This window comes from Artemia sp. Qi Xiang Cuo, chromosome 3 (assembly GCF_049724085.1).
Source record: "Artemia sp. Qi Xiang Cuo chromosome 3, ASM4972408v1, whole genome shotgun sequence".
Taxonomy (NCBI): Eukaryota; Metazoa; Arthropoda; class Branchiopoda; order Anostraca; family Artemiidae; genus Artemia; species Artemia sp. Qi Xiang Cuo.
In genome coordinates, this window is record NC_142796.1 from 20944866 (window position 1) to 20961038 (window position 16173).

A 16173-nucleotide genomic window follows, 5' to 3' on the forward strand; every position below is an offset into this window, starting at 1 on the left:
TCGGTTTCAGATTCCAAGCAAGAAACACTATTATTGGTTCTTCCAAGAAGCCCCGCCCTCAAATAGAAATGAAATCTCGCGACTGTGCGTTTCATCACAACAATCCCGTTCCCCTTTGAAAAAGAACTTTTTTCGAGATGGAAAAAAGTGAACAATGAATGTGGTAATTATACAAGGAGCACGCGAGAAGAACAGGTTGTAAAGCGTATAAAAAACTTGGACAATGAAAATCTCGACAGCATTTGTTCACTGATTTGTAATGGCAATAAAAGGAGGGTAGTTGTCGAAAGAGCTGAACACAAAAACATTTATGCCAATTACAAAGAAACGTTTACTTCAACACAAATGAAGTGATAACTAAATTCAGAACTTATGATATTTCATTACAAATTTGTTGCACAGCTTTTTGGGGCTATAAAACAAGCTGAAATAGTTAATAGTAAAGTATTGTTTATATTACCATAAATAAAGGCTCATTCACCATTAAATTTACTTAAACAGCGAGGTTTTTTAGAGCCCGAGAGGAGGCCTCTTTTGAAAAATCGTTCGCACCAGTTGGCGTGGCAGAACAAGTGGCGCTTGAGGATGTACGCCAGATGGTGGAGAAAGGATGACCACTTGTCCAGGGATGCAGCTTGGGTTTTAAGTTTGGAGGGGGGTATAAGGAAACTACCGACAAAATCGTCTAGTTTGCCGACAATTGCGGACACATAGGCTAAATTTTACCAAAATTACAAGCTAAATTCCAAGGTGTCAGCACTGCGTGTCAAGACCTTGTAACTTTGGGAGGGGGAGGCCCCCATATTTAGCTGCATCCCTGCATTCGTCAGACCCATTCATAATAATATTTCTGATTGGCTAGTTAAGTCAAAAAATATTCAGCTTACGGTCTCAATCGTCTGTATACAGATAATTAGCTAATTATAAGCATGCACCATGAACAGATAATTACACCACATAGTTATCACTGAGTAGTTTGATATCAGATCTTCCGATTACGATACGTATTCTCAACGCCACTATATTGTGGGAACTGATTCAGCTTTTGGTTATAGATGTGTGATTCGGACACATGGGCAAATGTAAACAGGTACCCCCCCCCCTCTTTATGCTTAGTCAGAAAGATTGCTCTGAGATATTTTTGAAGAAGGCCTTGAAATGTGCAGAAAACTATAATTGGAAAGTTGAAAATGCACTTATGGAAGAAATGACCATCCTTCTTCCGGTACGTACGCGAAAATTTATTATAGGGTGGAGGGGCAGATTCATAAACCTACAATGAGAAGACAAACGGAACTTGTCGGTTATTGGAAACAGCCAAGAATTACGCTTAGGTTACATCTCAGAAAACCGGTTTCATAGCTACAAAAACAAGTGACGGATTATGCAATGCAGTGGACTTGTTAATTCGGGCTATATATTTGCACGTGGAGGGGGGGGTAGTTTAGGTTATGTTTTTATAATTTTGTTTCTATAAAGGATCATTTTATCATCATGTTTTGTTATATTTAATTAGGATTAACCTAACTTCACTTCCTGGGTGTGTTTCTAATAACCAACAGGTATCAGACAAACCATATGGAAAGGGGATATAGTTACGAGAATATTTTTCTATTTCGGTCGGGGGCGGGGCCTGGAAGGCATCCCCTGTACCCCACCTGTACACGTATCCACTCTCCTTAATATTTTGTTTCAACACGAGATAAACACCACAGCAGGGTTTGTTTACCGAAGATAAAAAAAAAAACTAATGTCACCAGTCCTTGTAGAGCTTCTCGAGACATAAAAGAATAGACAGTGATATGTAAGTATATTAATTAGGTATAAAATTCAAATCAATCATGGAAAAAATAAGTCCAAAGACGCATATTTTGATATGAGTTCCAGTCATCATATTACTTGATATACGAGCCTCTTCCAGTACCAATTAGCTAGTCTAGGTTTTCCTGGAGTTGCAGGTGCAATAACCCGACCAGTATGCCAAAGCTTCAGTCCACTAGAGTGATCCTTGGGTGAAGAGGGAATATCATTGATATTTTCCAGGGAGTGGGGTAAAACGCAAAGAATGCATTTTTAAGCTACATTTTTTCCTTTGGGTCATTCGAGCCAATTACCAGTTGTGAAAAATAACACGAAATAAAAAAGGATGATGCATTTTTCACTATTTAATCATCTCATTCATCAAAATCGTCTTATCAGTTTACTGCGCATTGCCTTCGAAGGCTTCGCTCAAGGGACTAAGATTGCCAAGGACAATAAAAGGGGCTCCAATCCAACAGTTGACTCTGTCACACAACTTTATTTTTTAAAACAATAAAAACTTTAGCGTAAAGAGCGAGGCATTGAGGAAGGGACAGCCCCTTTCATATACGGAATAATTTCTGTTCGTTTTAAGTTTTAATGTCGCTCCTTACGTTCAGTTAAAAAAAAAACTTGTTTTTTTTTATTTAATTTCACGATAAAGGCTCGTCGGGTAGGTGTTATGAATGCACGCACCAAGACCAAATAAGGCCATAATACACAGGGTGGCTAGAAAACCACTATTAAGAGTGGTAAACTATGATCGCACAATGTAGTTGAATACACAGGTGTTTACCAACCATAGAATGGCAGTGCCAAAATAAAAAAAACGCTAAAACAAATTACTCAGAATGTATCCCTTCAGCATGATATCAGATTTTCGTTCTTTTTTCTTACTCAATATTTGACATTTAAATCTGTGTCTGAATATAACCCCTATCAAAGTAAAGTGACTGACATGATCACAGACACAGCTTGGGTTTTGAGTTTGGAGGGGGATATAAGGAATGTACCGACAACGTTGTCCGGTGTACCGACAAATGCTGGCACATAAGGTAAATTAAACTAAAAGCATAAGTTAAATTCCAAGTTGTCGGCAAACAGGTCAGACACCTTAAAACTTTAAAAGGTTTACCCCTCCCCCCTTAACTGAGCCCCTGGGCATGATAAATACATGATCAATGGCATTTTTTGAGAACGATTTTGAAGTAAATGAGGGCTTGTTAGGCTTATAATGGCACAATCTTCAAAATTTTCAATTGTGTCCATCTATTTTTCCTCTAATAATATTTTCAATATGTTTAATCTGATATTAATACCGATGATGATAATAGTACACATTTACAATTAGGCCAACACAACCCTATAATGCCTTCCAAATCGTAGTGTGTGTCTTCAAGCAATTACTTTCTTCTTCGATAAAGTCTTTAAAAAAAATCAAACATTCCCTTCCCCCAAGAAATGAATTTTCAATTTTAAAATAAGTCTTTTTTCGATTCTAATTTTTGATTTCCGTCCTTTTCAATTGTGTTTAATACATGACGACATAAATCAATATACAAAAGGGATGAATCGCGGAAACGAACTATAAGACCTTGTCGAATATGACAGGCCTATCGATTTATTTCTCTATCCCCCCTCAGATTGGCAAACTTTCATAGTCTCAACTGTATTTTGGACGAACAAACAAAACTCTGTTATTCAAGTTAATTGTGCCAAAGGGACATTTATGACTGTTAAGCAGAGCACAATAATAATAACTTCGATTCCATTTATTTCACCAACGGGATTTTCTATGAGCAGAATAACCGTCATATTTTTTTCTTTTTGATTTAATATGATTTATGAAAATTTGGAGGGAATATCATTTGAACAACGTTTTCTAAAAAACGATATAGGATTTGAGTTCTAGAAAGAGCCACCCAGAAGAATTAGAAGATCTTGGCTCTCTCAAGAAATATATATCTTCCTCGAGTTCTTCTATATCTAGCATGGTTACCGTATTTTAGTTCTTCTAATCGTTCAGACATTAAAACAAATTATTCTTCATTTTGGGAAATTTTATGTTGACTCATAAGTCATCAATGATAAAACAGTATGGTATGAAAAATCCCATTGTTATCAAACAGTTCGATCTGTAAGTAAGGAGCGACCCGGCTCAATAGTAACTAAAACTCTAAAAAAACGGAATATTGATACCAATAGATACATCAAAGGAATGAGATTTTTATGCTGATTTCAAATATATAAGTTACATGAAGTTTAGGCTTACCCATTCAAACTTACGTGCCTGAGAAAATTTGCCTTATTTTCGAAAAAAGGGAGAAACAACCCCTAAAAAGTCATAGAACTTTAATGAAAATCACACCGTCAGATTCAGCGTATCCAAGAACCTTACTACAGAAGTTTCAAGCTCCTACCTGCAAAAATGTGGAATTTTGTATTTTTTGCCAAAAGAAAGATGACGGATGCGTTTTTTTTTGTTTTTTTTTCTGTTTTTTTTTTGTTTTTTTCCCAGGGGTGATCGTATTGATCCAGTAGTCCTAGAATATCGTGAGAGGGCTCATTCTAACGGAAATTAAAAGTTCTAGTGCCCTTTTTAATTGACCAAAAAAATTGAAGGGCAACTTGGCCCCCTCCCACGCTCATTTTTTCCCGAAGTCACCCAATCAAAATTTTAAGATATTCCATTTTGTTCAGGATAGTCAAAAATCTAATAAATATGTCTTCGAGGATGACTTAATCCCACAAAGTTCCTGGGGGAGGGGCTGCAAGTTATAAACTTTGTCCATTATTTACATATATAAGTTTTGGTTATTAGGAAGTATACAGGCGTTTTCAGGAGGAATTTCATCTGGTCGGGGGGAGGGGGGTCGGAGTAGGGGTTACGGGGGATAATCCTTCCATGGAGGATGTTTCCTTGGGGGAAGGGATATTCCTATGAAGGGGGCTCCGGATTTCACAGCATTATTTAAAAAACGATCGGAAATTAAAAAAAACTTAGTTTTCTTCAACTGAAAGAAAGGAGCAACATTAAAACTTAAAACGAACAGAAATGATTATGTATATGAGGGGGTTCGCCCCCTAGTCAATAACACGCACATTACGCTAAAGTTTTTTAGTAATTTAAAAAGAGCTATCTATACTATTTAAACGGCCGTTGTGTTTATAGGGGTTGTGATTCGAACAAAATTAGAAATTTAGAGTAAATAGCGAGGTATTGACTAGGGGTTGAACTCCTTAATATACGTTATAAAAACATACGAATATAAAAATTCGTTACGTAAGTTAATTCGTATGTTACGTCAGAACAAAATTTCGAGAAAGCCATTTAGCCAAAAAAAGGAAAATTAATATGCGAATTTCGTTTTAATGATTCATGTACAGTGAGCCAAAATCAAAGCTGCATTAATTCGAAAACGTTCAGAAATTAATAAAAAAAAACAAGTTTTTTTAACTGAAAATAAGTAGCGACATTAAAACTTAAAACGAAGAGAAATTATTCCGTATAAGAAAGGAGTTGTCCCCTCCTCAACGCCTCGCTCTTTACACTAAAGTTTGACTATCTCTCACAACTTTATTCTTTAAAACAATAAAAAAAACTTTAGCGTAAAGAGCGAGTTCGTTTTAATTTTTAATGTCGCTCCTTATTTTCAGTTAAAAAACTTGTTTTTTTATTTAATAATGAATAGGAAACAATAAGATTTTAATTTACTAAGTCTATCGATTTTCCATAACCTGTATTCTGAATTTTTTTATTTTACAAATTGTTAAAATTAGAGTAAGTTTTTAGTTGGGTGGTATAACTTCATAATTTTTAGTGTTTCCGAAATTGGGTATTTCTTGGGCAGTTTATATTAAAATTTATGATGTTACTAAAGAAATGTAATTAAGTATTATTGTCGTCTTACATTTTATAGGGCCGGTTTGTTAATTTCATAGTTTTAAGGCACCCATCAAAAGTTAATATCATTTATTATATTAACATTTAATAAATTAACATTATTTAGAAAGAGGGGAATGAAATTTACCTAACGCAAACCGATTCCTTATAAGATTTAGCTAGACAATGGAGTTAACTAGATCTTGAGTCGAAATTCAACTCATTTGAACTTTCTTAAAGTTCGGCTAGGGCCAATCAATCATTGAGCTAGACTACCAGTCCATAGCTCTATCGACAAATACTGTATAGGAATTTGTACGTAAGACGAAGACTTTCTATCACAACTAGTCTGAAATAGATGTATATTACTATAAATGGGTTAGCCAGCCAAATCGTGGTGTTAGCTATGTCTCTGTGTTAGCCATTTTTTGGCGTCAGCTAAATTTTGTTGGGAATGGGCATTCTTGTACAATCTGACAATATCAGTTAAATACGGTCAAGTTATTCTTTTGGTGTGGTTCTTGCAGCTCAATGTTTAAATTAAATGCTCGACTTTCATATATTTTTTGTCATATTTAAATTTGCATTAATGTAGCCGTAAGAAAGTTTGGAAAGGTGTGTTTGACTAACTTAAAAGAATATTCAAAACAAAGTAAATCAAATGTTATTTATAAATAACAACACCTGATATTTAAAGTCTTACTGCCAAATTTATTTTTGAAAAAATAGCGCTCAGAAGCAAGCTAAGAAGGATCCGTGTTTTTTTTTTTTTTTTTTTTTTTTTTTTTTTTACAAAGCTTCGGTTTGGTATTTATTGACATAATTGTCGGTGATGCGCATGTTTTTCTTAAAATATTTTTTAAGCAATTAGTATTTTGAAAACTATTAATCGGAAATTTAGCGGGTCTTGTATGAATTTAAAAATTTTGAAGTTTCGATTTTTTTAAATGTAAAGCTGTAAACAGTATGTTTTAAATTTAAACATAAGATAAATCTAAATTTTAAAATTAGATTTTAAAATTTACATTTTAGAAGTAATATTCTATGGTAATTAAACTGAATTGTGTTCTATCTGGAAAAGGGGGCTTTTCTCTTTTATACTACTACTACTAACAACTCCCAGCAAAATCCAGCTGCCTGAGGCCAACACAGCTACGCCTACTCCTCCTCTATACTAATCTATGTAAATTCTCCCTTTTTACAGCCTCTCAAGAAGTTCCAATCTCGCTTAGATCCTTCCTTACGACTTCCTCCCACCCAATTCGGGGACTACCTGCTTTTTGTTTGACCCTTGATGGTTGGTCAAAAGGGACAATCTTTGGGAATTTGTCATATTTCATCTGCAGAACGTGTCCTAGTCATCTTAACCTCTCTCGTATTATAGCCCTAGGAAGCTGGATATGATTTTATTTTTCGTACAGTTTACAGTGTGTAGCTTTTCTCCTTTATCTTTGTGAAAAAAATATGTCGATTCAACCCCCCCCTCTTCATTATATGTACAGGCAACCTTGTTTGTAAATCCTTTAACAGTGATAGTATATTAAAATTGTCCTAGTGAGTTGAATTTATCGCTTTCTGCATTTTTGATATTAAGGCTTGGATTATTTACAAATAACAGCCCTAGAAACGGTTGGATCCATTTTCATAATTTTGTCTTTTTATAAGCTTACTCATTAATAAATGAACAAGATATATGCCAATGAGCAGTTGGAGGGAACCAAACAAAAGCTTCGCCATGTGAGACGCAGAATGGGTGCATGCAAAGCAGTCCAAAACTACAATTGTCATAAGATAGCCCTCAAATTTTGGGACACCTAATCTATAATCCTAACATCTTCTTCTTCATGAAGTTTGGCTACAGTTATATCGCTAATTGAACCTGATTTGAGAGTGCCTCTTTATCAAAAAAATATAAGGTAAATTAGAAGGAGGCAAATTAGGAGGAGGCTCATTTCTTTACAAAAAAGCTTCTAAATTGAAGTCTTTTTGTTCACCATGGATTTCTCTGGAAATGTGTTTTATCTGTTTAGAAACTTTCCTTCAGTGATGAAGCACCTAAAGCAATGATTCCTGTTTTGTCAATTCTTGAAGTTAAAAATGTGATTTCGAAATAATTTTAAGTCTTACAAAATAAAAAGTTTCAAACTTCCAACGTCAAGAATAAGAGCAGAACTTTTTATTTATTTACACGAAAATAATTTCAAAGGGTTTATGTGAAGCTACTGGATCTTCTTGGGGTAAGTTTCCGTAATTTCTAGTAAGGGCGAAAATTCAATTATTATTGCTTTATTTGTTTTTCACCTTTGCCTACTCTTTACGTGATGACAATTACAATTTTAACTGTGAACAACTAGCATTAGATAAAAAAAAAGGCCGTAGAGGACTGAACCAACAAGGTACATTTTCAGCCAATTTAACAAAACGTAGGAACAAGAGCAGATGTTTTGGCAAGGATCTCTGCCATGCAGCCTCCAAAAAATAAAAAAAAATACTTAAAAAATACTGTCTAAACAGAAATTTAAGGGGGGAAATTAAGATAATTTTTCTGATGTGGCGTATTTTTTTCTTTCTTTTGCGGTTGTGAATATTTTCACCGCCCGTCTGGGGTCAAAAGAAAGTGCGCATAAATGAGTTGGTTTAAACACTTCTTCCTTAAAGGTACCAGTACCTTCTATACCAATTGGCTTGGTAGCTATATAACAAAATATCCCACTAGTTTTCCACTTTTTAATACTTGGTACAGGCGCTGCCCATGTTTTGTATTTGTTGGGTCGCTTATTTTCTTCCTTTTTTAATGTCCCTTAATTTTTTTATTTATATATATTTTCTTATTAAGTTTTAATTTTTTTATCCTTTTATTATGTTTTAACTAATCTCAGTTTAAATAATGAGTAATGAATGAATTTTCATTCTGACGATTTTAAATTTGGCATTTTTTGCCAGTCTTTTAGCTTTCGTTGTTTTTTACACTTTTTCCGTCCTTTTTTATTTTTTGGCCCCAAAATTCAAATTCAGCCATTTAAGGCTTGGGATGGCAATTGTTTGAATGAAATATCTTAAATTATCCTATCCTATCATATTGTGTTCATTTGCGTGTTCCTCGAAGCGAGATCTTTAATACAGTGACAAAGATAGTAGTTAAAGAGGGTGCATATCGAATTCTTTTCCAGGAGAAAAATTGTTTTGCTTTTGCAAAGAAACACCGACTGTCCCAGATGCAGGCTGAAATCATATGGAGCTTCAAACAGACGGATAGATGGATGTTCGTTAATGTCTCAACCGAAAACTTATTTTTGTAACAAGTTTGTTCCAGTAGTACCAATAATTCCATTTCAACTTCTTGATATAATTATCAACATTCTTTAGAGAAAAGAGAAACTTCATAAAGTTAAAATTATAGTACCGCGCATAATAACACCATAAGGATTCCATTTTTACAAAATTATAAAGGAAAATAAGGCCGTAATCTTTTCAGGCCGAAAGTTTCTAAAAATTAAAAGAAGAAATATTTCATTCAGCCCCTTGAGAATCAATACTTTCCTATGTGGCTCCTTAGTTAGCGAAGACCTTAAAGCCAATGAGCACAATAAAATGAAAATCAAAGTTTGTTTTTCTTATTGCATTTGCTGCTTAAAAGATGAGCAAATGAATGCGCAACCTTCATTTCCATTTTTGGTTTAGATTCAACCAATTGCAAATCTGAACTTCCTTGGCCAAGCCGTAAAGTATTTTTCTTGGAAATGATGGCTGAAAAAGCAGCTTTATTTAGAGATTTTTACCATAAAATGCTATAAATACAGAATACCACTGTGTAAGCAATCTCCATGCGTCTTTTGCTTATGACAAAATACACACCTGTATAACCAGCCTGGTAATTACTGCCCATGAGGCTCTAAATTGTATTAGGGTTCGGATTGTAACTTTACCCATGTTTGCAGTTTAGCAATACTGTGTATAGCCTTTCAACTGTATAAGATGTTTCCAAGAAGCATTATAGAGTGATATTGCTAATGCAAAATAACACACAAGAGCAATAGTTTTTCTTTTACTTTAAACATACTCAAAGCCTTAATATTTCTCTTAAACATTATACTACACTAATCATTCATTTTATCTTGGCTATATTATGTTTAATTTTTTAGTGAAGAAATATTGTATTTTGGTTTTAATGACACATTTTCTATTGGATTTTTTTTTCAGAATTCATTAAATGATAAAATTTTTGGAGACTTAGTCAGACCTATTAACATTTTTAAATTCCAGAAGATTTGGTTCTAAATAATAAATATTAAGGCCTGCTGTTTAAAATGATTGCATAATTGAATGGAATCTATGAATGATGTTGCATTAGCAAATTAACATACAAGAGCATTGCTTGCGTTTTCTGAGACAAGCTGTCTCAATACTAAAAAGGTTTCTTTTGCGTAAAATAATGTTCAGATCGCCTGGCCTAATTTGGTCATATTCCATTTTTCAAAGAAAAACCTATAAAATAGTTTACAGTTAGACAATTACCAAATATTAGAACTAAGTTTAAACGCTAAATAAGGTGCGATTCAAAAGGAGGTTATTTTGAACCTTCTTGGACTATTAGCCATATTTTTCAGGTTTCAATGCAGAACTGTTCTTTATTGGCCAGCAACAGAAATATACGTCAATTTCTAACTACACTGGATCTGTAGCGAAAGCTAGGCTATGCGACAAAAAAAAAAAAAAAAAAAAAAAACAACAAACAAGTATGCAAGTATGAACACAACATTTGGCAGTGAATTTTAAAACAAGTAGGCATTGGATATGGATGTTTTTTTATTCATTAAAATTTAAAGGTAAGAATATCTCGATAATTACAAACTGCATGATTGAAACTTAGTCTGTCAGTTAATGACTACATTAGACTAGTTGCCAAACCATAGCTGTACATATGCCTATTGCATCCTTGGAAACTTAGATGGGCCTTGTCAGTTAGGCTGTTGACTGTAAGGCTATTTGCTAAAGTAAGATTTGCCATTTCTGTAAATATTTAGGGGTTCAAATATCCATAAGGAAACACTGAGAAATTCTAAAGGCTAATTTAAACATTCTATATAGGCTAGACTAGCCTACTTCATTAGCAATTACATTTGTCATTCCTAAAAGTGCATTGCTTTACTTTATCTCCCCCCCAATGGTAAAATATATTTAGGTAAAATATATTTATATAAATGGTAAAATATATTTAGATTAGGCTATATGTTCTATTTGTATTTTCAATAGCAATTTCTATGAATCTAATGACAAACAGTAAGCAAGCATTTGAAAGAAAAGATTTGCACTAGGCTATTGAAAATGCAAAGAGTAGGCCTAGGCCTATGTATAATTAGGGATATATATTTGTCCAGTAGTGGGGCTGGGTAAATCAAAAAAGGGACTTTTATAAGTGATGTTATTAAATAGGCCTATTCAAAGTAGCTTTCAGGATTTTGTAGTAGGCCTATTTCCTTATGGAGAGTCAAACCACTAAATAATTACCATCATATCAGGACTCTCCAAACATTTAGGTATAGCATGAGTTCTGAGATAACACAGAAGCTGATTGTGTTTTAAGTGTTTGTTTAAAAGTGTTTTAGGTTTATAACCAAACAGCAGCCATCTGCAGCTAATAGGGCCTCTGCTAGGTCATATAATTGCAACATTACTCTAGTGATGGTCAATATATACTAAATCATATTATTGAGTTAGGACTAAAGTGAATACACCATTCAATGCCTTTTTTATGCTGATTACGAATATAATAAGCATTTCTATCGGAAATGAATTTCAGCCTTCCCTTCTATATAGGCAAATTTAGGGTTAGGTTAGGTTAGGAATAGCCTATATAGGGGAGGGGGGCTAAAATTCATTTCCGATAGAAATGCTTATTATATTTGTAATCAGCATAAAAAAAGGCATCAAATGGTGTATTCACTTTAGTCCTAACTCAATAATATGATTTGGTATATATTGACCCTAGTGACTTTCTTGAAAGAAATGTGTTAGTAACAAATAAGGACACAACAAAATTCCTTATTGTATCACCTTACCTTCATCACCTTAATCCAGTTGAATGCTTTAATGTCCTCTGGACCTTTAGTGCTCTTGAATTGATGACTCCTAGTCAAATGTCCTCTGCTTCTTCTCCCTCTTGTTGTCAAGCTGGTGTTTAAAGGACTGGACAAAGGGAGTGTTGACAGTAGAGTCCTTCAATTCATTCCAATGGTTTATTACGTGTCTTGAAAAGTATATTTGACAGATTCTGATCTAGAGCTTAATTTTGGTAGCTTCTTTAAGTGACCTCTTGTGAGATGATGGCTGGTACTGTGACTGCCCAGGAAGATGGTAGAGTTTTCCTTTTAGGGTTTGTAAATCAGGATCATATAACTACACATGTGTCTATAGACAAGGGTAGATAGCTTAAGTTGCTTGAGGTAGACCACATAGGAAGCTGGGGTGATGTACAATATATGGGGGAGGGCTACTGCATTGAACAGGCTAGCTAAGAGATGACAATTGAAGCAGAACTTGCAAGTGACAATAGAGGTGTAAGATGCTGAAATTTGATGGTTAAGATGCTCGATGAGAAGAGATTTGGTGTGACGTAAAGAGGATCCAATGGGGAGGCCTAAGTATACTATATGATCAACAGGCTGAACTGTTGAGCTCCCAAGTGCTATTGAAGGGGGAGTAGGACTCTTCCAGTTTAAAAGAACTATTTTGGACTTTGCCAAATTGAACTGAAGCCCAACCTTGAGGTATTCATCTTGAAGGATAGCAAAAATTTCACTGATTAGTAGATGCAGGGGCATTGGTCTTGAGCCTCAAGGATGTAATTATTGAAGAAATTGGGGGAAGAAACTGCACCTTGTCAAGCACCCTTTAAGAGTGGTATGAGCCTTTTCTTAGGAATCAGAGGCATATTTTTATCTGGTGGAAGTTTCAGTTGAATGGATAACCATGTACGCACATCCCTAAGTATAAAAATTATATCTTGGTTCAGTCCACGCCTACCAGCTTTAAAAACATTTCAGAGTGAATGAGTGAGTCAAATGTGCATCTTACGTCATGGCCAGCAAGAACTAGACTTTCTCCTGCAGAGTTGACATCAATAAGAGCATTTGCTACTACAGTGAGAGCATCAGCACAGCCAGTTCCTCATTTGAAGTCAAATTGGTGTGGGGGTGTATAACAAGTTACTTCAAGTTTGTCCCTAAAGAGAAGCTCAAAGAGCTTACAAAGAGAGGTTGTAACAGTGATAGGCCAAAACAAGGTACACTGGGGTACTGCTTTTCCCTTCTTAGGGATTGGAGTAAGGTCACTAATACAGAATGTTGAGGGCACAGTGCATTGAGTGAATATCATCTGCATTAGCAGTGTGTAGTGTTGGGTTAAAAGAGGGTTTCCATTCTTTAGATGCATAGCTCCCACACAATCAAAGCTGCTGGAAGGTTTCCACTTTAATTTTTGGGTTGCTTTTTCTATTGCTTGAGTTGTCATGGTGTATTGTGTTTTTAGCAAAGAAGCTAAGAAGGCATCTAAATCTTTATCATACTGATCCTGAAGATGGGCATCAGGAAACAAAAACTCCAATTCAAAGTGAGCATACCATTCATCATCAGGAATATCAGAGAGTAGTGTACAGTCATGTCTGGCTCTAGCAGAGTTCCAATCAACAAGCATCTTCCAATGAAAAGCAAGAGCCTTCAAAAATAGTCTTTTTGTACTGAGGCGTAGATCATTCATGATACCAGATCGCCGTTTATTGCAATCTTTCCACAGATTAAACCAAAATTTTGCTTTTCTCCCTGATCTAACTAGATCAGGATTTGATGACCAACCTGTGATAATACCTTTGTAATTTCTTTGGAAAGGAACTGCTTGGCTCTCAGCAAAACAAAGGGCATGGCAAATATCGGCAGAATACATGTCAAGGCTAAGGCGTGTTTCTTTTTTGATAAATTATCTGAAATCTGTAGAAGATGAAATGGTACTCAAATTCTATTTAGGATAAAACCCAAAAAAGACTTGAAAAGTTCACTATTAATTTTCGACCAATCACGCAAAAGTGGAGGTGTTTGAGGATTAGTTTAGTGTGTATGCTGGGGTGGTGTGTGAATTATAATGGAAGATGAAATGGGAAAATGGTCCAATAGCTGGTATTCACTCAAAACAGAAACTTGTTCTGTCTCGAGGTTGCAAGATATTGCAATGTGATCCAGATTAGATGTATGAATGTAAGTAAAATTGTAAGTAAAATCCTTATGAACCACTCTAACCCGATCACCAGATATAACCCTAATGAGGACTGTTTGCGGCGATTCTTGAGTATCCCTTTCCGTTAAATTACAATTGAAATCTCCAGCTACTACACACGACAACCCTAAACGCTTAACTTTATCAAGACACAAACCTAATTTCTCACACAATATAGCAAAACAATGCTTGGATTCATCTTGTCAAATAATCTAAAACAATATATAAAAACCATATGTATAACAATAAAAATTATGTTAAACTAAATTAGCACAACATAGTGTAACAGTTATTGGACACTGAAAAACTTGTCTTTGACTTATAAATAAAAATATGTTAACTTGCAGTCTGTGAAAATTCAAGAAATATAAGCCATTTAAAAGTTGATTCATTGAGAAATTTGAAACTTTAAAACTTTTACATTTGAAATACCATGGTATAGTTTTTGATTGCCCCAAAGTAGACATTATGCATGACGTCTTAAACTAGTAGCCTATTCCACTATTTTATTTGATAATAGAAAGCACTTGGCACTGACCTCATTTTAAAAAAGAAGGCTGTTAAACTCTGAAATTAAGGAAAATAAGCATATGTTTGCAATTCTTCTGTATATTATAGAATGTCTTTAGAGGTTTCAATTCATTTTGATAATGCATAGTAGAGAAGACTTGGTTTACTATTGTTCATTGCCTTTAATTTCACCTTTGACACTTTAAAAAAAACTAAGCTACTGTTCAATTTGACAATAAATTGTTGAATAATTTTGAAACAACACATAAAAGTTCTCTAAAACAATATATTCAGCAATCGAAATAATAATATAATTTGTTAATTTATTATAGTGATAGTAATCTTACAGCAAGACTCCCCTTCTAAAATAGCTACAAAAACAACTAAATTCTGTCTTCCTTCTTATCAGTATAGCTTCATCAAGTGTCAATTTTATAGGCATTGGTTTTGGGCTAAATACCTTAGGATTTTTTCATTCTTTTATCCACTTTTCCCACCCTGTCCACCATTTTTTTCCAGGATATTAGTAGAACATGTGTTTTATTTACAATGATGTTATAAAATTTATTTGGCACATATTTTAGAAAAGCTAGGTATGTTACATGGATATTGAATAAATGAAACACGAGCTTCAAAAATACTTTTAACCAACTAATTAATATCAAATTTCGAAGTGTTTTCACAGCAACAATAAACATCTGGTTGTTGTTTTTGCTAGTTTAGAAGAGAAATATTTCTGAAAGATTGCCCAGAGGGTAATTATGATAATAATGATTATTTTATTTCTACTATTGATAATTTCTGAACTATTTACCATGAGTGAAACTATTGGCAATTTTAAAAAAGTGGTCAAATTTAAAGGTTTATAAATACTACAGTTTGCTGGAAATTCCCTTCTATCTGTCTTGCATTGGACAACATCCTGATTTAAGTTTGACCCCATATCAAATGCTAAAAAGCTCAATATGTGTTAACCTATTATCCTTTTCATGTAAAATGTGACCTAGACATCATAATCTTTCTTTGGTTTTAACCCTAGAAAGTGTGATAAGACCCCATTCCATACAACTTTTGGATAGATTGAACAGTCATGAATCAGGTCTAAAACTATGCTCAGACAATTCCTCTGGATAAGATCTTCTATACTGTCATCAAACTTTCAAAGCTCTCACATTTCAGAGCTATACTTGACCATTGCGCTTTGCCCATAGGAGCCCTAGTGCCCCCTGCCAAGTGAGATCAATAAAAGCACTAAAAAGCTCTGTTGACCAGGCTATGATTACTAATGAAAACGTAATCATAACAGAGACATTTAATTTACCCCAGGTGCAATGGATAGAGGATTATGCTTTAGAAGAGCAAGCTGATCATATTAACCCATTTCTTGCATGCCTAAAAAATCAATCTTGTTAATCAATCAATCAATCAAGTTAATTTTCCAACTATGTATCAAGATGTGCAAACCCCAACACTTCTTGACCTTGTATTAGTAAGAGACCCAGAAACGATTGTAAGTATCAAGCCTGAACCGCCATTTGGAAGGAGTGATTATATTGCAATTGCTTGCCAACTTAGGTTGTTTCCTAAGAAAAATCAGTACGTAAGCCATGTTTATACAAATTACAACCAAGTTAGGCGAGAATTATTAAGACAAGATTGGTTATTCATTGAGAACACAGATGCTCTTGAATCATGGAGTAAAGTGAAAGAGATTC

General features: G+C 34.4%; 1 protein-coding gene across 1 annotated transcript in view; it reads left to right on the forward strand.

Moving 5' to 3' along the window:
* The first annotated feature begins 10409 nt into the window (after nt 1-10409).
* LOC148953848 (uncharacterized) overlaps nt 10410-16173 on the forward strand; it is a 160700-nt gene continuing 154936 nt past the window's right edge. The window contains exon 1 of the mRNA XM_089086842.1: nt 10410-10509. Coding sequence (XP_088942968.1) covers nt 10482-10509 — 28 coding nt within the window. The 5' untranslated portion in view covers nt 10410-10481. The remainder of the gene's footprint in view (nt 10510-16173) is intronic.